The following is a 27,571-nucleotide window of genomic DNA, read 5'->3' as shown; positions in this document are numbered from 1 at the left end:
TATTGTTAATGTTCATTTAAATGTCCATGCAAGATGTCAAGTAAGTCCTTTAAGTGTCTGTGGGATAATGTCCATGGGGAAGACCCCAAGAGGCCTGAAGGGAGGCACGGTATTTCAAAGTATATTTCAGCTGATTGACATGCTCCGATGGTAGATCTCAATAAAATGATCACATCCCACAGGACAATGTGGAACTATTTAGTCATAATATAATTGATTCATAATTCATTAAAGCAAAAAAAAAAAATCCATATATTTTATCTTTGATTTTGAGTGCCAGAATTAAGAATATCATTGTGGGAAGTGAGTGGTTGCAAAACCACATTTCTGGTCGCACTGAGCCACATTAGCCTCTAGGTGGCATGATTGCACAGAGCATCCAAACCATGCCTCACTTCATCTCATCCAAAAACACTCCACAGTGCAAACTCATTCCTCTGGCTGATCTAAGATATTGTCTAACATGCAGTTATCACCAGAGCCATTGAGAGAGAGAGTGGTGTCAGCGGAGGACCAGAATGTGTGACTCATTAGCCAATGAACAGCCAGGAAGCGGTCTCGCGCTAGTACTTTTGAATCCTAAAATAAAGCTGATAATGTACAATTTGATTTTTTGTTTTTATATATTTTTTACAATTTGATTCTAAAAAAAAAAAAAAAAAAAAAAAAAACTTTCAAAGTACAACACAAACTGTCCATTTTTCTGCAACTCGACAGTGCTGCTTAATCCAGAACCTTACTTCCTGGAACTCTTGAGAGTAAAAAACTGGTCCATTGGAGTGAATGGAGATGTCGCGACTCTTCTATATACATGGCTCTGATCTCATCCAAAAACACTGAGCAGTGCAAACTCATTCCTCTGGCTGATCTAAGATGTTGTCTAACATGCAGTTACCACAGAGTTTGATACCGCATTAGACTACGGTAAATTGCACATGGAGTCTATTGTAGAGAATTGTGAATACATTCTAAAACAAAACAACAACTTGCTCAAATGTTATGCATGCTGCAGTAGAACAGCTCTTATGACTGGCCTGTGCTCATTTAATCGATTTTTATTTTAATCCTTTGATATCGATTCATATGTCCAGAGATCGATTTCTTTTATAAAAAATAAAAAAAATTAAATAAACATAGGCTATAATATTATAGGCTGTGTTTTTAGAAATTATATAGGCTGAAATCAAATCACTGTGCATGATTGTGAAAGTGTCTTTATTGACAGATGAAAAGGCTGTTATTTACCCTTTGTCACCACCTGGCGCAAAAAAGGTTGGGAACCCCTGTGTTACATAACTGGACAATCATGTAATTCAGGTTACAGCTCAAAAAACATGTTTTAGTATCACTAACCAAATTGATATTGAAATTAATCGAATCGGAATCAAATCGAATCAGGATTGATCGATTCGGAACTAATCGATTCTTGAAATTTGAACTAATACCCAGCCCTACTCATGTCATGTCTAATTTAATCTGGAAACCCACAGTTCATGGTGGCTGTTGTGTTCCATAGGGAAGGAAGGAGATGTTTTGTCTTCCATAGGGAAGGAAGGAGATGTTGTGTTCCACAGGGAAGGAGATGTTGATAACTAGAAGCCTGAGCGGTGGGAGCAGTCAAGCCCACTCTAGTAGAGACACCAACCTCTTTATGGTGTGACTCTGCTGCATCAGCGCCGCCTGGTTCATGGCCCGGATCCAGCCATTCATGTCCTCTTGTGTGTCCGCGCTGAAGAAGTATGTCCGCATCCCACAGTGTTCCGCCTGGGAGCCAATCACAGAGTTCTTATTGTAAATGTAGGAGCGCATTCCTGTGTGGCTCGCCTATCAGAAGGAGAGAGAGAGAGAGAGAGGGAGAGAGAGAGAGAGGGAGAGAGAGAGAGAGAGAGAGGACACGTGAGGACGACTTACTGAAGACTGTACCAGGCAGACTGTGGAGCTCATTAGTCAAGAACAACACTTTGAAATGAGCCATTCACTCGTGAGGAACCCGGTCGCTTTCTTGTTCACTGAGACTGAACGCCGACATCTCATTGACGATTAAAGCCACACTTTACTGAAGACGTTGAGGATGAGAGCAAACTGCTGCATCGTAAACATTCTGCAAGCTGTTACGGCATCCAAAAGGCAGAGCAGAGGATTATTTCCACATTGCTTTGTATGAAAGCATCCACAAAACAATACAATCTCTATAGCATGCAACTGAAGCAAACCATCATAACTAACTAAAAGCAGTGAGCAGTGTTTGGTCATCAGCTTAACACACACACACACACACACACACACACACACACACACACACACACACACACACACACACACAATGCCTGGGGCCCTCTGACGCAGCCAATTCTCCCATAGCAAAGGAGCACTTTGCACTGGTCCACAACAGCAAGGCTGTTGCCTGGTGTTTCCACCCCAGCATGTTTTTCTTCCATGGCGATCATACAGAATTTCTACCTATTTTAAATGAAAATGTTATATATGTTGTCAACAATGTTACATTACAGCAGTCAGGTGCAAAAGCACTGTCTCCATGAATTGTAGCTCACTGTTGCTATGTGGAATAGAATACGTCTTGGTCCAACACAGCCAGGAACAGCTGCAGACTGAGCACAAGAGCACTGACCAGCATTATGTAACATCATGATCATGGTACATGTCTGATTGTTTGGCATCTTGCCTTAGAACATAGCACTGTAACAATGTCACATCAGCACCATGGACAGACCATGATCTCAACTCAATCCCCAAGAAGAAAGTGCTGAATAGACACAGATAGGAATCCATCTACTGTGAGGGAAAGGGAGCCCTGCACACCAAAGCAAAATGCATTTTCACTCAACACCAGTATAGATACAAGCCCACTGTATTATTGCAATATGCCATGAATAGCCTTCCACCCACAATAATGTACATGCCCATGTAATGAGTGCAACACAGAACACACTGATATGGCTGTAAACCTTATGGTGCAATAGCAAATGCACAGGAACACTGCATTTGGTAATTGCACTTTTGCACTAATTGCACAGATTTTTATGGTAAAAATCGGTCTATTCATTGTGCAGATTGTCCAGTACTGTAGAATGATTTCAATCACTCACTTACTGAAGATCTGTGGGAATATTTTAGGTAAAGTCTGGGGAGCCAATCACTGAGAGTCTGGAAAGAGATGACTGCTACATCACAGATACAGTGCATACATTATAGAGTGCCAAAGTCACACCCTCTTTCGGGTTTGTCAGGTGGCCCAAGGGATTTCATTCCCCATTCATTTTCCCATAGACGTTTTGTAAAATCCTTATAAAGAGTTTTACTTGGACAAACCAAACGATTCAGCTTTATTCAGAATCACGCTGAGACCAAATAACATTTCACTCGGACCAAAACTTAAAGGTCCAAGTAAAACACTTTTTAGAAGGATTTACTAAACATCAACGGAAAAATGAATGGGGAATTCACTTCCTTAGGCCTCATAGGAAATCTGGCGATGTAATGGTGAGATTTTGGCACTCTATAGCATAGCAGTGATACTCAACCTGCGGCCCGGGGGCCAGATGCGGGCCGCCGCGATAGGGTGCAGAGTCTATAGCATGTACAATCATTTGAAATGGATTCATGTGGGGGGATGATATGATGGCCATGAGCACCCAAAGAAAGCCAATGAAACCAGAGAGGAGTGTGGGAAAACGGTTGAGATGATGAGATGGTGCAGCTCACCGTGGGACCCTGCTGTCCCACCATTCCCATGGTGATGAGAAGGTGATAAGTGACATGGAGCCTCGGCGAGACAAATACCAGAGCTATTGAGTCCATACAGGCTGTTCTTTCCAGTGGCGACCCGCCCCTAACGTCATCTTAATCGATTAGTCGATCGACAGAAAATTAATCGCCAACGATTTTTATAATCGATAAATCGTTTACACTCATTTTTAAGAAACAAATACTAAAGTTCTAAATGGACTGCATTTTGCATTGCAAGTTCTCTCGTTCCAGCTTCTTAAATGTGCATATTTTCTGGTTTCTTTAGTCTTCTATGACAGTAAAGTGATTATGTTTGGGTTGGGACTGTTTGTCAGGACAAAAGAAGACATTTGAGGATGTCATCTTGGGCTTTGGAGGAAAAGTGATCAACATTTTTCATAATTTTGTGACATTTTAGAGACCAAACGACTCATCGATTAGTTAAGGGGAAGAATTGAGAGAGGAATCGATAATGACAATAATCATTAGTTGCAGGCCCAGTTCAAAGCCAAACATTCAGTAAAATAAATGGCTTTCATCTCTCAGTGCTCTGGCATTGTCCATCCATGACTGCTGCTGCACTCATGTCAATAGATCTGCCATTAATGCACAGTATAAATGTGCATTCAGTGGCTGTTAGTGTTAGCAGTGATGTGAAACAAAATCAGCTGAGGGTGGCCACTTGCCAATGAGGCTGTGGTGAAATCAAATACCTATTCAAGCAAGACAGGAAGTCTGTGTGTTTCAGGACAGCCGCCCACAGAGATCAGTACTCGCTCCGCCCGGTCACACACACACCCGGTGACACACACACACACACACACACACACACACACACACACACACACACACACGGTCACACACACACACACACACACACACACACACACACACACACACACACACGGTCACACCGGGAGGCAAGTGACCCACAGGGGATGAGACAAACACAGTGAGATGAGCCAGAACAGCACAACAGGAAGGTACTGCAGATCACTGCTGACTCAATAGAGAGGCAAAGTGAACGTCACTTCCTGCTTCAGCACTGACTGTACCAGAGATTTTCATCCGCCATTTATTTACCCACAGACATTTCGTAAAATGCTTATAAAAAGAGTTTTACTGGTTCAAACCAAACGGTTCAGCTAACGCTATAATCGGGAGAGACCATAGAACATTTCACTCGGACCAAAACTTAAAAACAACAACATCGAAACAATATTTTCTTCAAACCCGCATTTTTTAATATTTTGGTCAGAGTGAAATGTTATGCGATCTCTCCTGTTTCTAAATATATCTGAACCGTTTGGTTTGAACCAGTAAAACTCTTTTTATAAGCATTTTACGAAATGTCTATGGGAAAATAAATGGCGGATGAAAATCTCTGGTACAGTGCTGAAGCAGCAAGTGACGTTCCACTTTGGCTCTCTATAGCCCAGGGAGAGCTGAGGGCAATAGAGCTGTGTTACTGTAAATACACGGTAATGCAGCAGAGCACAGGCTCATCTCAGCAAGCCTTTTATACATACAGTACAGTACTGTATTCCCCTGGCAGGGGAAGAGGACGAGGTGCAATGGTAGAAAATTGTTTGAATCTATAATTTATATTGCCGGCAGCACAACCATCATACAAATTCCATTGTTGTATGTGATATGAGTTTGAAAAAGTAGGAGATACGCTGGACCTCACACACACTGACACACACACACACACACACACACACACACACACACACACACACACACACACACACACACACACACACACACACTGACACACACACACACACACACAGACACACACGCACACACACACACACACACACTGACACACACACACACGCACACACACACTGACACACACACACACACAGACACACACTGACACACACACACGCACACGCACACAGAATTCAAGAACAAAAGTCCAAGTACAAAGGATCTGAAATGATTGCAATAGAAAGCCCTGAAGCTGCAGAGTATCAAACATTCAAGCTCGATGCTCTTTGCAACGAGCTCTGCGCCTCCACATTTCACAGAGGGAAAGGCAAAAAAGACCTCAAAGAAGAGTTCTGTCGCTCGCTTTCAAGTGGCAAAAAGGAACAATTAGCAAGTGTTTCCTGTAATTTTAAATACTTAGAACACGGCTCTCTTGAATACTCGATTCTGATTGGTCAATCAACAAGATTCACCGGTCATTATTTCTCGACAACCGACCGCTGCTCTGCCACACCTGGATTAATCAGTTGATAAGAGCATTTTGTCTGCAGACACTACTAATTAGGTTGTCCAAAGAGTCAGTGACTGCAAGTCACGACTGGTGAGCACTCTCAAAAGTTTCAAAAAGTTTCGGTGCAAGGCGCAAACAATATATAGAAGGACAAAAAACCAGCACTCAAAATAAATCCTTTTGGGTTGTTTTAATACCTTCAAGCAGCAACAGCAGTGACAATGAACGTTTGACAATGCTGAGGAAGGCTTACGCCGAAACGTTCATTGTCACTGCTGTTGCTGCTTGAAGGTATTAAAACAACCCAAAAGGATTTATTTTGAGTGCTGGTTTTTTGTCCTTCTACTACTAATTAGGCCAACCAGTTGCAGCTGTGGTGTCTTGTGTGCCAATTACGAATGAAACCGCTTTGTCGTTGAAAACGCTATTAAAAAATCTATTTGAATAATTTTTTTTGTCAGATTATTGAATGATTTAGTTGTAGGCCGTGTTCTAAGCGGGATAATGGATAGTGAGGCGGTGATTACTGGAAATAATGACCTTCAGGTGAATGATTAAGCCCTCCGCTGCGCGTCGGGCTCAATCTTCACCTGTCGGTCATTATTTTGCCAGTAATCACCGGCTCACTATCCATTATCCCTTACTTAAAGACCCCCTAAAGTCATGTTTCAAGATGTGTATAAAATACTCTACTTTGAATCCTAATTTGTGTCTGATGGTTTTTCCTCACAAAAAGCTTAAAGGTTAAATTATCTTGTTAAATCCTTAAAATGACTTACCCTCCTTCTCCCACATTCAAAAATTCAAAGCAACCAATCAGGGTCATCGAGAACATAACTAGCCAATCACAGCATACAACATGGGGTTTCAACACATTTTCACTCGTGACAAAGTGACAACAAGCAAGGGTTCCTGACCGATCTGCAGTATATGACGAGTTGAGAGTGAGAATGTGTTGCCTGTTGGGGCTTTAACTGTTGAATACTGGACAGGGATTGGCGCCAAGATTCGTGATGTCACGAATCTTGCTTATTGAAAACAGCCTTTTATAGGGAGCTCTGAGAAACTTTCTACTTTCAGAAGATGATGTTGTTCTCATGTGGTGCTTGTGAAAAAAGAGCAGTGTGTGGACAGTGCTGTGGGAAGCTGGGGGAGGTGATAATGTTGCTATCCTCCACTCTGATAGTGATAGCACCAGCCTGCTGACAGACGTGGAAAACCAGGAACTGGCAGCAGAGCAGGAGGAAACGGAACATCCAGTACAGACTGTGCTGAAGCATCCAGTACAGACTACACTGAAGCATCCAGTACAGACTACACTGAAGCATCCAGTACAGACTACACTGAAGCATCCAGTACAGACTACACTGAAGCATCCAGTACAGACTACACTGAAGCATCCAGTACAGACTACACTGAAGCATCCAGTACAGACTACACTGAAGCATCCAGTACAGACTACACTGAAGCATCCAGTACAGACTACACTGAAGCATCCAGTACAGACTATGCTGAAGTCTTCAAATATGTCGATATTAATTCGAAACCTTTGTTGAAACAAGGCAGGCACACCAAGAGCATAACATGCAGGTTTATGTGTTTTGTCAGCTCTGCAGGCAGAGATGGAGCGTCCAGTCTGACAGGCAGACCCGCAGCTACAGCTTCACTCCATCAGTGAGAAGTCAGCAAAAAGAAAGGTTAAGATGAAGGTACCTGACAAAGTCCATTGGTTATTATGGTGAAGGGTTGAGAAAGGCAGGAATCAGATGAACAGAAGTAGCTCTGAATGCTATTTCTCACACACAACATTGGATTGTATGGTAGCACTTACAGTCTATGGATTTGCACAAAGAACGAACACAGGAAGCTCTCATACCAACGACAACAACAACAACAACAACACCACAGGTGGCTCTTGACAGCCCACTTATTTTCTATCAGCAGGTTTAGCACATTCCCATTTCAGAACAAGGCTCTTGGTCTGTGCTGCCTGGGTTGAAATGGACAACCTCTCCAGCACACTGAGCGCTGATGAAACACAATGAAGAAATAGCTCCAGATCTGTAAGCATGGTAAGTGAGCAACATGTCTTTGTGTGGTCTTGGTATTTTCTGATACAGTTGTTGTGTAACTCGGTAAATTACGAAACACACACTCTAGTAAGTGCTTTACCTCCATTTTGGAAATCACAACGTGACTACAAGGATGATCGATGCACTAAAACTGCTTACTGAAAAGCAACTGGTTTCCACGTTGAAATGTCAGCAAGTGTGGGGCGTTCAAAGTTCAACTTACGGGATCATGCACAACTCTGGCCTGTGACTGAGGTGTGGGCAAAATATATCTTGTGCTAAAATGTGAACATATCTTTAGTTGAAAATCACATTCGTCTAAAGGAGGTATGAAAATCATATGTAGCGACTCGTGGGGAGTGTACAACCATGCCCCAACCGAGGGAGACCACACCAAGAGGAACCAATGCATGGGAAATGTTATCTGATGGTGCCATGATAATGGGTTCTCAGAAGAATTATGAGTTATGAACTATTGATTATGGCTGCACATGCACACAATAACTTTTATAGCTCCAATTCACTATCACTGTTTCACTTAGTTGTTACCTTGAATGCGTATTTGCGGCTTATATGGTCATCAGGCTCAACTGGTGCAATGACATAACTGGGCAGAGGGATGCTCCCCAACACTGCCTCCTCTCGGCTGTCTGTGAAGCGAACGCACACACACACACACACACACACACACACACACACACACACACACACACACACACACACACACGCGTGCACACACACACACACACACACACACACACACACACACACACGCACACCATAGTATTGTTACAGAGGGTATTGTTACAGAGAGTATTGTTACATTGTAGCAAAAGCAGCACAATCTCTTACAGGCAATGGACACCAGATGCGTTACGGCTGCGTTGCGGATCCGGTAATGTGCTGGATCGACTCTCGCCCATGTTAATAGATGGGCGATACATGCGGTATGGAGAAATTACGCCCCTGTTCTATTTTTGTCGGATCCTGCAACCGTCTGACAGTTTACATGAGTGTGGGTCTGTTCGCAGCCGTACCAGAGCCGTTCTGGAGGTGGTGTCCATTAGACACCACACCTTAAACTCTGCCAAGATCTTTGAGTGTGTTTTGAGATTGACCATAGATTTATGAGCATGGGGATAATTAGTGAGACATAATTCAGGGATGACTCTATTTTGCACAAGGCCATGTGGCAGCATGTGGCACGAGGCGGCATGTGGCTCATCTATTATTCAGGATGATTAATGGAGCAGACGAGGCTAGATCCTACGGTGACACAGCCACAGATTACATCCCATAATAAAACATTAAGGTTAATAAGGAGAGACAAGTGGGAGGGAGGGAGGAAGGAAGGGAGAGAAAGTGAGGTAGAGGAAGAGAGAGCTAGAGAGAGAGAGAGACAGAGAAGGGGGGGGGGGAGTTTGCAATATGACAATTTCTAATTACATGCTGAGAGATTGATTAATTAATTGAGCGATTCAACTCCCCTCAGTGGATATTGCGGTATGTAATCAAGTGGATGCACCATGAGACTCTCTTAATTTCCCTCGACTAAATCTTTTCCTGGACTCACCTTTATAATAAAACAAGCAGTAGTCCGACAGAACAAACCATTTCCGTTTCCACAGCCGCATTCCAGAGCTGTCCTGGAGGTGACACACGAAACACAATGCATTTAGAAGTCCTCTCTGCAGCAACACATTTTAATTAAAAAGTGGCGTTGGGGAATATATAGCACTCATTAGTATTGTGCAGAGGGGAAAAGAGGCTTCACGCATATCATTACAGCAATCATTTCATCCCTTTTAAGTTTTTCCTCCACATCACATGGCTCATTTCTTCGCACAAAGTTGTAGTCTCTACATTTAACAAGGCAGTCGGATGAAAACCGTGCATCTCCAAAATGGAAAAAATAGTCTTGTTTTTTTAGCTTGACCACCATGCATTCAAAGAGGTTTGAAAGAGATTCAAAAGCTGAAGTGTCGTAGAATTTTCTCATCCAATTGATAGTATTCTGTTACATCACCACACGGCCATCTTGGTAGGAAAATAACCAGTGATTGTAATCAATTAACAGGTGATTACAATCAGGTGACACAAACATCCAATGAAGCTGTGTATATTGTAGCACCATATTGGTAGGAAAATGCTTGTGACATCATGGGAATACTATGAATAGAGGAACATGTAATGCCTTTAAAACATGAAAAACACCAAAATTGTAGACAGTGTTGCGGGTGGAGTGCATTTTGATGAGCAGAATTAATACCTACCCCAGGCCAGGAGGGCATCCGTAAGTTCATTTACAGTACCTGGGTTTCATACTAGTACATACTTACTTCTTCTTCTTGTGTTGTTTTTAGATAAGCGACGGGTGGGGTCTATTATTCATAACATCATGTCTATCAGTCTCATGACCCTGGCTCACCTGTTTGTAGAGCCAGCCTCTCACCACCACCGGGATGTTGAGGTTCCGCTTGATAGAATGGTCCCTCTTGCCAAAGCTGTGTACCTTCCCAGAACTTCTGGAGCCCTGCAGAACCAAACCAAAACAACACAAGGTACCTGAGGTGAGATAATTGACCGTGCTTTCTGACACTACCTGAGGTAAGATAATTGACCGTGCTTTCTGACACTACCTGAGGTAAGTTAATTGACCATGCTTTCTGACACTACCTGAGGTAAGATAATTGACCATGCATTCTGACACTACCTGAGGTAAGTTAATTGACCATGCTTTCTGACACTACCTGAGGTAAGTTAATTGACCATGCTTTCTGACACTACCTGAGGAAACCATGCTTTCTGACACTACCTGAGGTAAGATAATTGACCATGCATTCTGACACTACCTGAGGTAAATGAATTGACCATGCTTTCTGACACTACCTGAGGTAAGTTAATTGACCATGCTTTCTGACACTACCTGAGGTCAGATAATTGACCATGCTTTCTGACACTACCTGAGGTAAGTTAATTGACCATGCTTTCTGACACTACCTGAGGTAAGTTAATTGACCATGCTTTCTGACACTACCTGAGGTAAGTTAATTGACCATGCTTTCTGACACTACCTGAGGTAAGTTAATTGACCATGCTTTCTGACACTACCTGAGGTAAGTTAATTGACCATGCTTTCTGACACTACCTGAGGTAAGTTAATTGACCGTGCTTTCTGACACTACCTGAGGTAAGTTAATTGACCATGCTTTCTGGCACTACCTGAGGTAAGATACAGTGATTATTAGGGACGGATACTGGACAATGTGATAGGGCTGGGCAATATATCGATATTATATCAATATCGTGATATGAGACTAGATATCATCTTAGATTTTAGATATTGTACTGTAATATTGTGATATGGCATAAGTGTTGTCTTTTCCTGGTTTCAAAGGCTGCATTATATAAGTTATTATAAAAGCAAAAATAACGGGGGGCGAAATCGAAAATTCGAACCCCCCCCCCGTTGTTACTTTTTGGTTCTTGCTCAAACCGAATGTTTTATTGTCACTCACGATTCGGTGGGTCACGGGTGGGTTTGGTTCCAGTCTTAAAACTCTTTATATAAGGATTTTTTCAAAAATTGTCTATGGAGAAAATGAATGGGGAACTTACTTCCCAGGGCGGGAAACGTCACGAAAAGTCATGTGACTGTTGAGCCAACTTACCAGACTGTTCTAGCTGTTCTATGATTTGCTTTTACCCACTTAGTCATTACATCCACATTACTGAAGATTATCAAAAATCTCATTGTGTCAATATTTTATGAAAGCACCAATAGTCATCCCTACAATACTGTCGCAATATTGATATCGAGGTCTTTTCACAAAACATATTGTGATATGATTTTGTCCATATGCCCCAGCCCTAACATGCAAATTCTGTTTTAGGGTGGATTTCCCAACCAAAATGTCAGATTGTAAGATTAGGCTCTGCACGAAAGCTAAGAACAGACCCAGATACAAACAAGGCTGAACTCTCACCTTTGACACTGAGGTGACATCCACTGCTGGCGAGGTCACAGCCTCGGTGACCATGCTGGGCGCTCTCTGATTGGCCGCTGACTTGGACATACGGGATTCTATCCTACAGTTCAGGAGGCACCATAGAAGAAGATCAACAACACGGAGGGGATGATTAGCATTGGTAGTCAGACAGTGATGTTCGGTCTCATGCAGAGGTACAGTGGAACAGAGCAGGGCCATGTGCTAGGCTTTCAGATAGAGAGGATGTGACCGTTTCCTCACAGTGACACGTGACCTGTCACAGCCAATGGCTTTGCAGTGGATAACAGTGGGAGCTTTTTGTTAATCTGACATCACTCACCCTGGGGGCAGACATCTTAAGCACACCAGATAACAACCAAAACAAAAAGAAACAAACAAACTAAACCAGGTTAAACTGACTCTAGTGTAAGCCAGAGCCGTGTATATACAGTAGAAGAGTCGCGACATCTCCATTCACTCCAATGGACCAGTTTTTTTACTCTCAAGAGTTCCAGGAAGTAAGGTCCTGGATTAAGCAGCACTGTCGAGTTGCAAATGCAAATGCAAATGGACAGTTTGTGTTGTACTTTGAAAGTTTTTTGTGTGTGTTTTTAAAGAATCAAATTGTACATTATCAGTTTTATTTTAGCATTCAAAAGTAGCGCAGGGCTCCCCTTCCTGGCTGTTCATTGGCTAATGAGTCACGCATTTTGGACATCCGCTGATGCCACTCTCTTACTAGATTGCTCTGGTAGAAGATATGTGCGCAGATATGATCTGGCACACACACACACACACACACACACACACACACACGCAAACGCACACGCACACACACACACACACACACACACACACACACACACACACACACGCAAACACACACACACACACACACACACACACACACACACACTCACTCTTGCCGTTCTGGGTGGGGATCTCCTCTCTGGGTGTGTCCTGAGTCTGACCTTCAGATACGAGCCGCATATTTACATCAATCTGATAATTGCACATGCACACATGCATGCGCACAGACACACACGCACACACACTCATGTACACACACACACACACACACACACACACACACATAGGCGTGTCCTTGGAAGCTCCTAAGCATTCCGCACGACACCTCACATTTCCTCATGACATCATCACATTGTGATGTGTGCTCCATCTCACTGAGAAGTTAGATATTGTATTACAGAGCCCACAGCTACAAAGGCTTTGAGCTGGCTGCGTCTGGCTTCCAGGAGACACTGTACAGTGCCGACATTCCACTGCAGTACGAGGTGCGAGGTGCTTACTGCAGGACGATAAGCAACTTATCTGATCCAACCGTGCAATATCCAGGAGCAGCTACGCCTCTGTTGTTACAGGCATGGCAGCGGGAAAATACTGAATGAGGGGAAAAACTGTTTGTATCATTCATGCTCACAGAGCTTCGCTATCTATAGTGTAGGGAGGGACATGTAGTGGAGGAGGGTAAACATATCTATAGTGTAGGGAGGGACATGTAGTGGAGGAGGGTAAACATATATATAGTGTATGGAGGGACATGTAGTGGAGGAGGGTAAACATATCTATAGTGTATGGAGGGACATGTAGTGGAGGAGGGTAAACATATCTATAGTGTAGGGAGGGACATGTAGTGGAGGAGGGTAAACATATCTATAGTGTAGGGAGGGACATGTAGTGGAGGAGGGTAAACATATCTATAGTGTAGGGAGGGACATGTAGTGGAGGAGGGTAATAAACATATCTATAGTGTAGGGAGGGACATGTAGTGGAGGAGGGTAAACATATCTATAGTGTATGGAGGGACATGTAGTGGAGGAGGGTAAACATATCTATAGTGTATGGAGGGACATGTAGTGGAGGAGGGTAAACATATCTATAGTGTATGGAGGGACATGTAGTGGAGGAGGGTAAACATATCTATAGTGTATGGAGGGACATGTAGTGGAGGAGGGTAAACATATCTATAGTGTAGGGAGGGACATGTAGTGGAGGAGGGTAAACATATCTATAGTGTATGGAGGGACATGTAGTGGAGGAGGGTAAACATATCTATAGTGTAGGGAGGGACATGTAGTGGAGGAGGGTAAACATATCTATAGTGTAGGGAGGGACATGTAGTGGAGGAGGGTAATAAACATATCTATAGTGTATGGAGGGACATGTAGTGGAGGAGGGTAAACATATCTATAGTGTATGGAGGGACATGTAGTGGAGGAGGGTAAACATATCTATAGTGTAGGGAGGGACATGTAGTGGAGGAGGGTAAACATATCTATAGTGTATGGAGGGACATGTAAACCCATGTTTTTATCCATGGAATAGCATTAACTCACCCTTTTATTTATGCATTTTTATTTTTTAAATATATATATTTAAGCAATATAGCATGAGAGCAAGTGTGTTGTGGCGAATATATCCCGCTGATAAGCTGTTATCCCACGAGGCCTGTGGCCTCGTGGGATAACAGCTTATCAGCGGGATATATTCCACAACACCACGCAGCTCGAGTGCTATATTGCTTTTATAAAACGGTTTCCAAGTATAATAATATAATAATAATAATACTCCGACTGGCACAAGTCCGACTGGCATGGTATTCTGATAGAGTCAGTTGAAACACTACTGTAAGGCGGGACCGCAAGAACGTGCGGGTGATTTGATTGGATCGTTCTGGAGACTGAAGTTGACATTGACCAATCCTGGCGCTTGCTGAGAAGCTGAGAGCTTTCTGGAAAGCCGACAGGCAGCTCGAGCGCTTGCTGAGAAGCTGAGTGCTTTCTGCAAAGCCCGACACCAACTAACGTTACGGGGTTAAATGCGGGGTTAAATGCGGGGTTAACAGCCTTTTTTTTTGCAAAGAAGACATTAGCCCGCATTTATTCTTGTACAAAACATAATTTTCTGCAAAGTATTAGTAAAGTTATAAGCGAAGATCGATTCACAAGGATCTGACAGCTGTCTCCGCCATTTGTTTTTTTTTAGGTAACCAAAGGCTTTTAGTAAGAGAGTTGCCATGGCAACCAATAACCCATGGCCATGGGTTATTGGAGTGGGTTATTGGATTTATACAATGGCTGTGAACCAATCAGATTGCTTGATTTGAGAGAGCCGTTTTATAAATATATATATTGATAAAAGCGTGTGCTAAATTACGTAATGCAATTTACTTTAATGTAGATCATCACACACAGCAGTACTAATAAATATACAAAGTCATAAGCATCATTCAGAAAGTCATCCACGCATATTGCCTCTCACAAGCCAAACAAATCACGATAGTTATTGTTATGGTAGCGTAACGTCTCTGAAGCAGAGCTGAGTACCAGCTGCAGCCACTGAGCAGTAAAACTGACATTGTCCAGTATTTAGCAGAGTCGACAGACCACAGTCTTCCTGACTGCGAGAGCTGGTTTACTATAGGAAATGGTGTGCGACCTCGCTCTCTGACAACACTGCCAGTCGCCCGCTGCATTGTTGGGTAAGGGAGCTAAAAGCAGCTCTCTCTCTCTCTCTCTCTGCTGTTTTCTCCTGCTTTCTGCACGCGACATCTACGACAGGACACGATAGAGATGCAAAGTGAATGTCACTTCCTGCTTCAGCACTGTACCAGAGATTTTCATCTGCCATTTATTTTCCCATAGACATTTCATAAAATGCTTATAAAAATTGTTTTACTGGCTCAAACCAAAGGGACCATATAGCTAATGCTATAATCGGGAGAGACCATAGAACATTTCACTCTGACCAAAACTTAAAAAAACAACATCGAAAAAATATTTTTTTCAAACCTGTGAAATGTTATGCGATCTCCCCTGTTTCTAAATATATCTGAACCGTTTGGTTTGAACCAGTAAAACTATTTTTATAAGCATTTTACGAAATGTCTATGGGAAAATAAATGGCGGATGAAAATCTCTGGTACAGTGCTGAAGCAGGGAGTGACGTTCACTTTGGCTCTCTATGGAAGAGGTGATGGAGAGATGTGTGTCAAAGAGAGAAAGAGGGACCACGGCCGGCAGAACAAAACATGGCTGTGCACGCTTCAGTGGCTGGAGCGCAGCCAACATTTTTACAGGATGTTTCCCTCGTATCAAGGGGACTTTGCTGTTTTATGTGAAGCTTTCATACTGTTTACCACCACTGTCATCTGAACAGCTCCCCTGGAGATTTGCTATGGGATGTGGTGGACAGGAGTGATATTTCACATCATGTAGTGGAGAGAGAGGGGGGGGGGGCAGGGGAAGAGAGAGGGGGTAGGAGAGAGAGAGAGAGAGAGAGACAGTGAGAGGGGTGCAAGGGGGAGAGAGGGGGTAGGAGAGAGAGAGAGGGCAAGGGGGAGAGAGAGAGAGAGAGAGAGAGAGAGACAGAGACAGTGAGAGGGGGCAAGGGGGAGAGAGGGGTAGGAGAAAGAGAGAGAGAGAGAGGGCAAAGGGGAGAGAGAGGGGGGTAGGAGAGAAAGTGAGAGGGGGGCAAGGGGGAGAGAGGGGGTAGGAGAGAGAGAGAGCGAGGGAAAAGGGGAGAGAGAGGGGGGTGGGAGGGAGAGAGAGAGGGGGGGGGGCAAAGAGGAGAGAGAGGGGGGTAGGAGAGAGAGAGAGAGAGGGGCAAGGAGGGGAGAGGGGGGTAGGAGAGAGAGGGGGGCAAGGGGGAGAGAGAGGGGGTAGGAGAGAGAGAGGGGGGGCAAAGGGGAGAGAGAGGGCGGTAGGAGAGAGGGGGGGGCAAGGGGGAGAGAAAGGGGGTAGGAGAGAGAGAGAGGGGCAAGGGAGAGAGAGAGGGGCAAGGGGGAGAGAGAGAGAGGGGGGGGGCAAGGGGGCGAGAGAGGGGGGTAGGAGAGAGAGAGAGAGAGAGTGTGTGAGTTTCCACAGCCCAACTAGGTTACCACCTGAGAGAAATAGACATAGAGTCACCTACTGTGTGTTTGCACTATTACTATGGCCTCTAGCTGTCATGGAAGGAAGGGAATATTTGACATTTTATAATCCCGTTGACTTATTGATTGAAGTGTGATAATCAATAACAAAGACCATGCCTTCTAATCAATAACAAAGTCCATGCCTCCGGGTCAAAGAAGGACAGGCTGATGGACATCTGGTGAGGGGGAGCGTCTGCCCACGCTCTTCCTCCTGCTCTGTCCTCGATGCGATGGCTGTCTCCTGGGAGTGCAAAGAGCTTCCACATGGTTGTTAGTGAGTCAGTGATCGGGGGGGGGGGGGACCTACTTCCTATTCAGATATGGGTCTACTGTAAGTAGAATGAAAGCCACATCAGCACTGTGACAGTGAACAGAACATGTTGTGGTCAGTGCCTGAGCTGTATGGAGTGTCGTCCCTGTGTCGTACATATTCCTCACCATGAGTTGACCGCACTCCACAGCTGTCACAGGATTATGACAAGGAGAGAGGCAAGGAGAGAGGCATGTACACGCATAGGGAGGACAAGTAAACAGGCCAAATAAAGAGTCACCTAAAGCAGCCGTTAGTTACACAGCACAGTTCATAACTCCTTCCACTTACTATTAAGCCCCTGGACAATTCCAACTATCTGAGCCATTCAAATGAGGAACACAGTCTGGGAGACGGACATTATCACCTTCCCACACCAGAATCAACAGGCAACAATATGTAGTTGTGTGTGTGTGTGTGTGTGTGTGTGTGTGTGTGTGTGTGTGTGTGTGTGTGTGTGTGTGTGTGTGTGTGTGTGTGTGTGTGTGTGTGTGTGTGTGTGTGTGTGTGCGCACGCACGTGTGCACAAAGATGCACAAATAACAGAGCTCTTGAAACCTGACCCAAAGTCTTGTCTGTTACAATATATGATGTCATGCAACAATGACTTTACAACCCCTCATAAAAGGTTTATGAAGGCATCGTTATGAGTATGCTACACTAACAACAAGACATTTACAGTAGTAGTAAATGTAATTAGTTGTCCTCATTTCTTATAACAGATAACATTTCATTTCACGTTATTTGATATAATGAGTTCACAGATGACTTCTAAGAGTTTTTGGCACAGCAATAAGAATTGCACAGCTTGTAAGCTTGTAATACATTTGATGTCTTACTATATAAACAAAATAAATAAATAGGTTCCCGGGGTAAACACATTACTTACCAGCCTCATAACCTGATCACACCTAATTCATAATACATTGTCGTGTCCTCTGACATTTTCTGACAAATTATAATGTGCTCATGACCTGGGTATGATACAAATCATCGTACCAAATATTTAACGTGGATGTTATCCACGACTACAATCTAATTCATGTTTTTATTGAGCTTCTGTAATCACAGACGAGATGCGAGTTGGCAGTCTAAAATAAGACTTTACTTTCCGACTCATAAGTTTTACGCAGTCTTTTATGAATACTCATTTAGTAGTCTCTTAAAACAGACTGTCTCATCTACATCCGACGAATGCAGTCTGTACGTTACACCCCCAGAACATGCACAAGGAAGTTGGGAAAAAAACCTTCAGACTGGAAGGAAGTTCGACAAAATCCAACCAATCACGACACGTGTGTCCACGAAAAAAAATTCTGATTGGACTAATGAGCGGAAGACCCGCCTTAAAAAAATTCTGATTGGACTAATGAGCGGAAGACCCGCCTTTCTGCTTCCCATTCCGGTTGGTGCATGATTCTCCCCCACGAATTACAGACGGTATGGCGGAAGCATTTGAAAATTGCGGAAGCCAACTCGTCTGTTCTAAGAGACTACTCATTTAGCAGCAAAGATGCGCTGGAGTTTCCTGAAGCTGTGTGTTGTCTATGTGGTTCGGAACGGTTGGCACGCCAAAGCGCTCCCCAGACCACCTTTTCAAGTGGATCCTGTCACGGTTCCCTGTTGCGCGCCCGGGCGCGGAACGGAACGGAACGCAAAGTTCACACTCGTCAAAATGTTCCGAAACTGGGGTCAATTTGGGGACAAGTGTGCTCGGGAACGGTACCGGGGCGCCAGTGAGAAAGCACCCTTTAGTCAACGTGACAGAAATCTCTCTCATGTTCTTGTGGGAGAGGCATAAGTCTGATGCTATTCTCAGTGTGACAAGCTGAAAGAGATTACAAGGTAACAGAATGACTCTGTTACTGTTGGAAATATGCAAGTGAGGGCACTCTAGCTTTTAAGCCCCTGACGGTGTACAAATCCACGGCTCAACAGTACCGAACAGAACAGAGGATCATCGAGAGCTGGAGGCGAAGGTGGTGGAGAGTGGAGATGAATCCCAATCAGCCTCGCGTGGCCTCAACAAAATCACTTTCAGACACAGAGAATGTGGAGGTCAGATGAATGTGGAGGTCAGATGCTGCACTTTGGATTCTGAGCAATGCAAGCGATCATCTACTGACTGTAACACCAGCCAGCTTCAATATGATCACACACCTGCTGCTTTCTATTGGACTCTAAAGCTGTCATTCATGAGCCGGGGCAACTTTGCAGGATAATGCACACACAATGACATGAACAATGACCAATAAAGGATCATGTAACACAATGACATGAACAATGTCAAATAAAGCCAAGAGCCAATGAGAAGAACACTGTAATGTGTCTATTCTTTATGAAGAACGATCATGAATGTTGTGTAATGGGATCAGATTATGGACGCGTTCAACATGAAATGCTGGTGCTATTAAACATTCAATAAATCAAAAGCCAGAAAACCAAAGTCAAACAACAAAAAACCAAAGTTGTCACCGAGAAGTCTTTCAGTGCTGTAGTCAACCTTGAACAAACCTTATTGCTGCCTAAGTCACAAGCCCGCTGTCATACAAGTTGACTTTATGACATGTCATTTGGAAAGCCAATCTCCATCAGCATTGTGACTTCAACTATAAGCTGAAGAAAACAGACCAAATAGCCCACTAAGCCCAGAATAAACATATTCTAATAATAACAATAATAATAATAATAATAACGCCAGGTTCTGGTTCTGCCCTTCATTAACGGGGTTCTGGGCCAAAATATTTGACTGGTACTCTAAGGCCTATAAAATAGTCCTGCAACCGAAGGCAGAACTCGCCATCTTCGGCTGCTCTGAGTCCTCTCTGAACTTCCCTACAGCTATGCAACAATCTCTGACACTCGGGACAAAACCGTTGCAAAAAAACTCATTCTGAAGGAATGGAAGTCCTCCTCTTCACCCTCTTTTCAGGTGTGGCTGATGGATATGATCTCTGTTATACAGATGCGAGAGACTCAGGTCCCTGAGAGCCAACTCGCTTAAAAGGTTCTCAACTATTTGGGACCCGTTTTTAGGTTAAGAGGTTAAGAATGAATAGCATCTGAGGCTAGAGGTGACAAGATGACTCGCCCGTCTGGTTTCTCGTGGACCCCTTGTGTGGGACCCCAGGCACAATGTCTATTACAAACACAAGCACCTTATGTGGCTGGTAGCAACATGTTGTAATGTTGAACGTTGATAATGTATGTATTCTTTTATTTTTATTTTCTTTCCTGTGTCTGATGAGCCCGTTTGTTGTTCTTGTTCGGTGTATTATTATTGTTCTATAAAAATGTAAAAGAAAATATTGAAAATAATAATAATAATAATAATAATAATGATAGCCATCGTTAGCATGACTTGGCTGATGTATGAGACAGATTCATAGCTCCAGGCGTGATGTGAACACGGTCAAAGTGGCATGTGAGCGCGCTACAGTAGTTGTCTCATTACCATTAATTCTATTAAGGTAATAACTTGAAGAAAAATGCTTAAAGAGTCCATATAGGATTGAAAGCCAATGATGTGCAAGTGCAATCAGTTATGAATAGCATGACGGTCATGAATAAATTCAATTACGTTAATAATTTAGAATGCTCATCCTTTAGTGTTATGGTAACCACTGCTCATTTTCCAATTAACTGAAAGCCCTTTTCCTCCGACTCGTTTTCCGACAGGATAACTATTTCACCCCCGCGATCTGCTCCATCAGGGGGGGATGACAGGCTTATTTCCCAGTCTATTTCCAGACTCCCACTGCATGACCTTGAGCTCACCTATCTCTCCGCTGAATCCTCACTGTGCCAGCAGCATCCTACAGTACCTGGCAAGAAAGAGAGACACACTCACCGGTCCTGCAGTGTGTACTCTGTGTTTTCGGGGGATATCTGTCCGGTCACGGGGTGTCGAAACGACGTCGCCCGCTGGTTGTGGCTGCAGGGGAGAGAGGGGAAGGATGGCGGGGGGAAACACCACCGAGGGAGAAAACAAAATTAGTTCCAAGTGATGAATCATACTTGTGCTTGATGGGAAGAACACAGCAGCGCTAACGGGCCTGCAGGCGCTCGCTCTGGTCTGGGCTGATGGTTGAGTTTCCTGGCTTACAGTACCGTGACTGCCCCAGTCAACTGTGAAATATGTGGCAGTGCTGAAGCCGGGTCAGGACCCAGAGAGCTGGTATTATTTGACACAGAGTGTCCGGCTCAGCACTCTCCCTCAGCCAGCTCACCAGGCTTTATTGATTTCAATGACACAGGCTCATTGGCTGTTTTTAACGAGGCCATTCCCAACATGTCACTGTCACAGGATGGAATAAGAAAGGGACAGACAGGTGGCTATAGAGTGTTTGTGTTGAGAGGCATGACAAATGATGCTTCTCTCTAAACTATTCCATCAATGTGCCCTTTTTCACACAAGTGTCATTCTATGGCACATGTTCTGCTTCTGTGACTGTAAGCTATACATCATGTTGACTGGATAAGTTGGGTGACCCAGGTCCCAGAACACATTTTTTCCCAGAACACACATTTTCTTATTAATATTTCATCTCGTGCTGAGTACATGTACATAGAGCCTTTTGGCACTGTTACAATGTGTGTTTTTGGTGACTGAAGGGCTGTACCATTTCGGACAATATTACTAATTTGGACAATATTGGAGTGGTTCGGGGGGGGGGGGTATTGGGGAATGGGGATGCTGAATGCATTTCTGACATTTTGATTATTTAGGTTTGATTATTGGGTTTGATTAACTTGGAGTTGATTTGGAGGTTATTTATGCTTAATACATTGCATAAACATTGAATATGTCCTTGACCCGTGAATATGACCTTGGCAGCTTTCCGACATGACAAGGTGGTTCAAGACACAAGTCCAACCCTCCTCAAGCTTGTCTGCAGTCTAGTGTCAAATGAAGGAACATTGACCAAACCAGCAGCCGGTGATCAACGGTAGTACTAGAGATCCCAATAATTTTGGGATAATGAGTGTAACTTTGTAGTGTCAATGTAACACACACACACACACACACACACACACACAGAGGCGCGTGATCTATGCATGTGTGTGCGCACACGCACACACACACACACACGCAATTCCACAAATAGCTGTGATAAACATGTTTACACTAGCATCAGTTATAACAAGGGTAAATAAATGACTATCTGTCTGACAGTAAAGGGTGAGCCCTCTGAAGGACAGCTGCAGAGATTTACTATTGAGGAGGTGCAGGATGATACAGAGGAAAAGGTGCCTCACTGCATCATCATGCAGCAAAAGGAGAGGAGACGGACCGAGGAGGCAGATTTATGAGCTGACATTTCTCAAAAGTTCACAGGCTGTATTAAATGGGAATGGTGCTAAGTGATGCTGCAAACACACAACATAAATAACAAACATTGCATGCAGACTTACTGTATGTGCACACACACACACACACACACACACACACACACACACACACACACACACACACACACACACAGACACACACACACACACACACACACACACACACACACACACAAATCACATAGGCACGCACACATACACACACACACCCACACACTACACACAGGAGAACAACATGCAACATGGCGGCGGCACCCGCATCTGCTTCTTCAACAACTAACCTGGCTAACGCTACCGCAGCTACTGCTACCTCACAGCACCTCGGCTGCGCCGTACAGAGGGTCAGCTGAGCAGGCACGAGAGGCTAGTGGTAGTCTGCTACCGCCAACTACCATCAGCACGGCCCGTGAAGGTCCGTTAGCGGGCCTATTAGCCTACAAGCAGGCACGAGAGGCCAGTGGTAGTCTGCTACCGCCATCTACCATCAGCAAGGCCCGTGAAGGTCCGTTAGCGGGCCTATTAGCGCAGCGACAGGAGGCCAGTGACTACCCGTCACCCCCGATCTCAAACAGCACAACGACGAGACGGCCTCCGACCATCAACAGCACTTCGGCTGCGCCAACTACCATCAGCAAGGCCCGTGTAGGTCCGTTAGCGGGCCTATTAGCGCAGTTGCCAAGAAAAACACCAAAAGTCGGGGATGGAAGTACTTTAGATTCGAGGCTGATGAGCATGGATTAATAATTGAACCCGATAAACCTGTATGCAAACGCTGCCGGAGCAGTTTCCAGACGAAAGGGGGAAACACATCCAACTTAGCGAAGCATCTAAAAGACCGACATCCAGACCTCTACAAAGATTTCAAGGTGAGTGCGTTTCATTTCAACGTAACGTAACGTGTTGTCATTGCCCATCTATTAATAACGTTACCTAAGCTAACGTTAAACAACCCTGAAATAATAAGATTTCAAGGTGAGTGCGTTTCATTTCAACGTAACGTAACTTGACAACGTGTTAACACATGTTGTCATTGTCCATCTATTAATAACGTTACCTAAGGTAATGTTAAACAAGCCTGAACTAATAAGTTATCAAACGTTTTGTTTGAGAAGGAAGGCTGGCATTGCTGTTTAGTTGTGTGTGTGTGTGCGCGGTTGGAATAGGCTACCGTTCACTCTGTCAAAAAAAACGATTAAAAAAAAAACGTTTTAAATGTCACCACTCCATGTCAGTAAACTACTGCTTGCACTGTGTGTGTGTGTGTGTGTGTGTGTGTGTGTGTGTGTGTGTGTGTGTGTGTGTGTGTGTGTTGTTTTTATAGTCATTAAGCTGTAGCCTACCTTCTAAATTAAATATATATTTTCTTTCACAGTATGAGCCAGAGGAGGACTTGGACCAGGAGGACAGGGCCGGGCCAGGGCAAAGCCAGCAACAGCCACAGCAGCAGCAACAGCCAACAATAACGGAGGCTTTTCTGAAGCTCAAAAAATATGACCATGACTCACATGAAGCACGGAAATTAGATAGGGCAGTTGCTGAATTCATATGCATGGACAAAGTTCCTATCTACACCGTAGAAAAGCATGGATTCCAGAAAATGCTTGAAAAGTTCAACCCCAGATATGAGCTACCATGTAGGAATTACTTCATGTACACAGAGATCCCCAAACTCTACACTGAAACTAGAAACCTCATCACCACACAGTATTGTATTTTCTTTACTTTAAGGCTACATGCCACTTGTTCTGTTTAAACGCACACAGTATTGTTTGTTTTAAATAATGAAGGCTACACATCACTTCAAATGGTTCTAATAAAGGAGTGTATGTTGAACTACATGGGATTTATCGCTTTGTTTTTATTTTTACCGTGGTATCGAAAAGAATCGAGTATCGTGGAATTTCACTGGTATCGGCATCGACTACTACATTTCTGGTATCGTGACATCCCTACACCATACACACACACACACACACACACACACACACACACACACACACACACACACACACACACACACACACACACACACACACACACACACACACACACACACACACACACACACACACACACACACACACACACACACACACACACACACACACACACACACACACACACAGGCTTTGTTCCTGGTAAAAGCAGATAATTTGCTGAGCTGCACTGGGCCCATGCAGCACTGCACCAGCATCCCCTGTTCATTAGTATCTGCATTCTTTCAGGCTTTTGTTTGAGTCGCATTACTTCTGAACTATTTGTCATGGAATTCACAGTGTGAACAAACACTGCACAGTAACAAACACTGCACAGTAACAAACACTGCACAGTAACAAACACTGCACAGTAACAAACACTGCACAGTAACAAACACTGCACAGTAACAAACACTGCACAGTAACAAACACTGCACAGTAACAAACACCACACAGTAACAAACACTGCACAGTAACAAACACTGCACAGTAACAAACACTGCAGCACAGTAACAAACACTGCACAGTAACAAACACCACACAGTAACAAACACTGCACAGTAACAAACACTGCACAGTAACAAACACCACACAGTAACAAACACTGCACAGTAACAAACACTGCAGCAGTAACAAACACTGCACAGTAACAAACACTGCAGCACAGTAACAAACATTGCAGCACAGTAACAAACACTGCAGCACAGTAACAAACACTGCACAGTAACAAACACCACACAGTAACAAACACCACACAGTAACACACACTGCACACACAGTAACAAACACTGCACAGTAAACACTGCAGCACAGTAACAAACACTGCAGCACAGTAACAAACACTGCACAGTAAACACTGCAGCACAGTAACAAACACTGACTGCACAGTAACAAACACTGCAGCACAGTAACAAACACTGCACAGTAAACACTGCAAGACAGTAACAAACACTGCACAGTAAACACTGCAGCACAGTAACACACACTGCCCAGTAACAAACACTGCACAGTAAACACTGCAGCACAGTAACAACAAACACTGCACAGTAAACACTGCAGCACAGTAACAACAAACACTGCACAGTAAACACTGCAACACAGTAACAAACACTGCACAGTAAACACTGCAGCACAGTAACAAACACTGCACAGTAAACACTGCAGCACAGTAACACACACTGCACAGTAAACACTGCAACACAGTAACAAACACTGCACAGTAAACACTGCAGCACAGTAACACACACTGCCCAGTAACAAACACTGCACAGTAAACACTGCAGCACAGTAACAACAAACACTGCACAGTAAACACTGCAACACAGTAACAAACACTGCACAGTAAACACTGCAGCACAGTAACAAACACTGCACAGTAAACACTGCAGCACAGTAACACACACTGCACAGTAAACACTGCAACACAGTAACAAACACTGCACAGTAAACACTGCAGCACAGTGACACACACTGCAGCACAGTACTGTGTAGATCTGTGTTTGTTTGCAGGAAACCTCTTTCCAAGCTGACTATATTATCCTAAATGAGCTCCTCCTGCAGATGAGCTAGCACTTGGGTATTGGAGAAATAGGCTTGTTGGCAGTACCAGTGGGATACAATCATGAGTACTTAATGTCTAGCAGTAGCTAGCTCAACTCCAAAGTCTCCAAAGGCTTATAGTGGGACTCCCGGCTAGCGCGGGTTGTTTTTTGGAGTTAAATACACAATCCCTGGATGTTTCATTTCGGGTAAAGGGGTTTCCATTAGTTTCTATATGTTTACGCCAGCTCTGTGAGTATGAAGTGCTTTTGCGGGGCTGTTTGATCACAAGCCACAGACTGTAAATGTGACAAGCAGTTTGTCTGCCAAGCGGGCGAGCCTGAAGTGTAGGCAGCGCTACGAGCTAACGCTAACAACAGCTAACGTAAACAACAAACAAATCCGCTGCATCATCGCCAGCTTTCGTTTAACGTAATGCCAGCTTAGACTTTCCCCTCCTCTCGGAACCCGTGCGGGACATGGATTGCAAATTACAATAGCTTTGTGATCATCTGAAACTGAAAAACAGCAACATACTGGCAGGAGCCATGTTTGCGTCGCTGCTGTGATGTCACGAGCGTGCGACAACAATAGCTCCGCTTCCGAAGCAAAAACAAAGCCTGATTATCGGCTGTTAATTTATCAGAAAAAGGTCATTATCTGAATAATAAATAATAACGCAAAATGGCCATATCGGCCGATAATTTATCGGTCCGATAATTATCGTGCATCCCTAGGGGAAAAGGCCATTGCATTGGACCAAATGTTCATTCGAGACCATGTTTGTGGAGTTTGTTTTTCAGTCTGTTTCTATGTAGAACTTATTAGGGTATTTTGAATGCAGACATCTAATGGAGTTATAGGTTATTCAAACAGCAATAAAGTCAAATATTTAGAAGAACAAGAAGTTATTTCTAAGCATCCAACACTCCAGCTACAGTAATTGAGTGGAACTGGCACTGGAGCGAGTACATTTTGTAAATATTAGTTTAGAGGTCAGGAATGGCATGCACTGTAAATGATTTAGAATCCCAACAGGCTAATAAACGGTATTTCAATCATGAGAGACCAGTGGGTAAGATTTGACAAGCAAGCTTTATTCACAAATAGCATGGCAACTAGTTTTGGCGTAATGACTACAGTATGTAAGATGCCCCTCTTCTTGCAGTGAGCGAAATGCAGCTTCAGAGGATATGATCAGCCCACGTACAGCAACGTGAACGATCAGGGAGGGAGGATGATCATGGCTATATGTACTGCCACGTCATAGGCTTGGCAGCGACGCCATAACAGACGTCATACTGACAGGGGCTGATTGGCCATTGAGGATGGGGTGATGAGTCAGGAGATGCACGGCATAACCAACGTCAAGCTGTGGAGACCCACGTCATAACAGACGTCATACTTGACTTATGCTGAGAGC

At 43.9% G+C, this 27,571-nt stretch overlaps 1 protein-coding gene across 1 annotated transcript in view; it reads right to left on the bottom strand.

Moving 5' to 3' along the window:
• The window catches only part of plekha7b (pleckstrin homology domain containing, family A member 7b), a gene marked incomplete at both ends in the record, with an annotated part of 118,196 nt that overhangs the window by 31,014 nt on the left and 59,611 nt on the right, over positions 1-27,571 (bottom strand). Inside the window, 6 exons of the mRNA XM_083651268.1 lie at positions 1,646-1,824; positions 8,599-8,699; positions 9,623-9,695; positions 10,478-10,582; positions 12,036-12,138; positions 21,132-21,215. Of these exons, the coding sequence (XP_083507394.1) occupies positions 1,646-1,824; positions 8,599-8,699; positions 9,623-9,695; positions 10,478-10,582; positions 12,036-12,138; positions 21,132-21,215 (645 nt within the window). The remainder of the gene's footprint in view (positions 1-1,645; positions 1,825-8,598; positions 8,700-9,622; positions 9,696-10,477; positions 10,583-12,035; positions 12,139-21,131; positions 21,216-27,571) is intronic.

This window comes from Poromitra crassiceps (genome assembly GCF_964638095.1).
Source record: "Poromitra crassiceps genome assembly, chromosome: 14".
NCBI classification, from domain to species: Eukaryota; Metazoa; Chordata; class Actinopteri; order Beryciformes; family Melamphaidae; genus Poromitra; species Poromitra crassiceps.
Note: the sequence above shows the minus strand (reverse complement) of the source record. Positions and strands in the feature narration are given on the sequence as shown.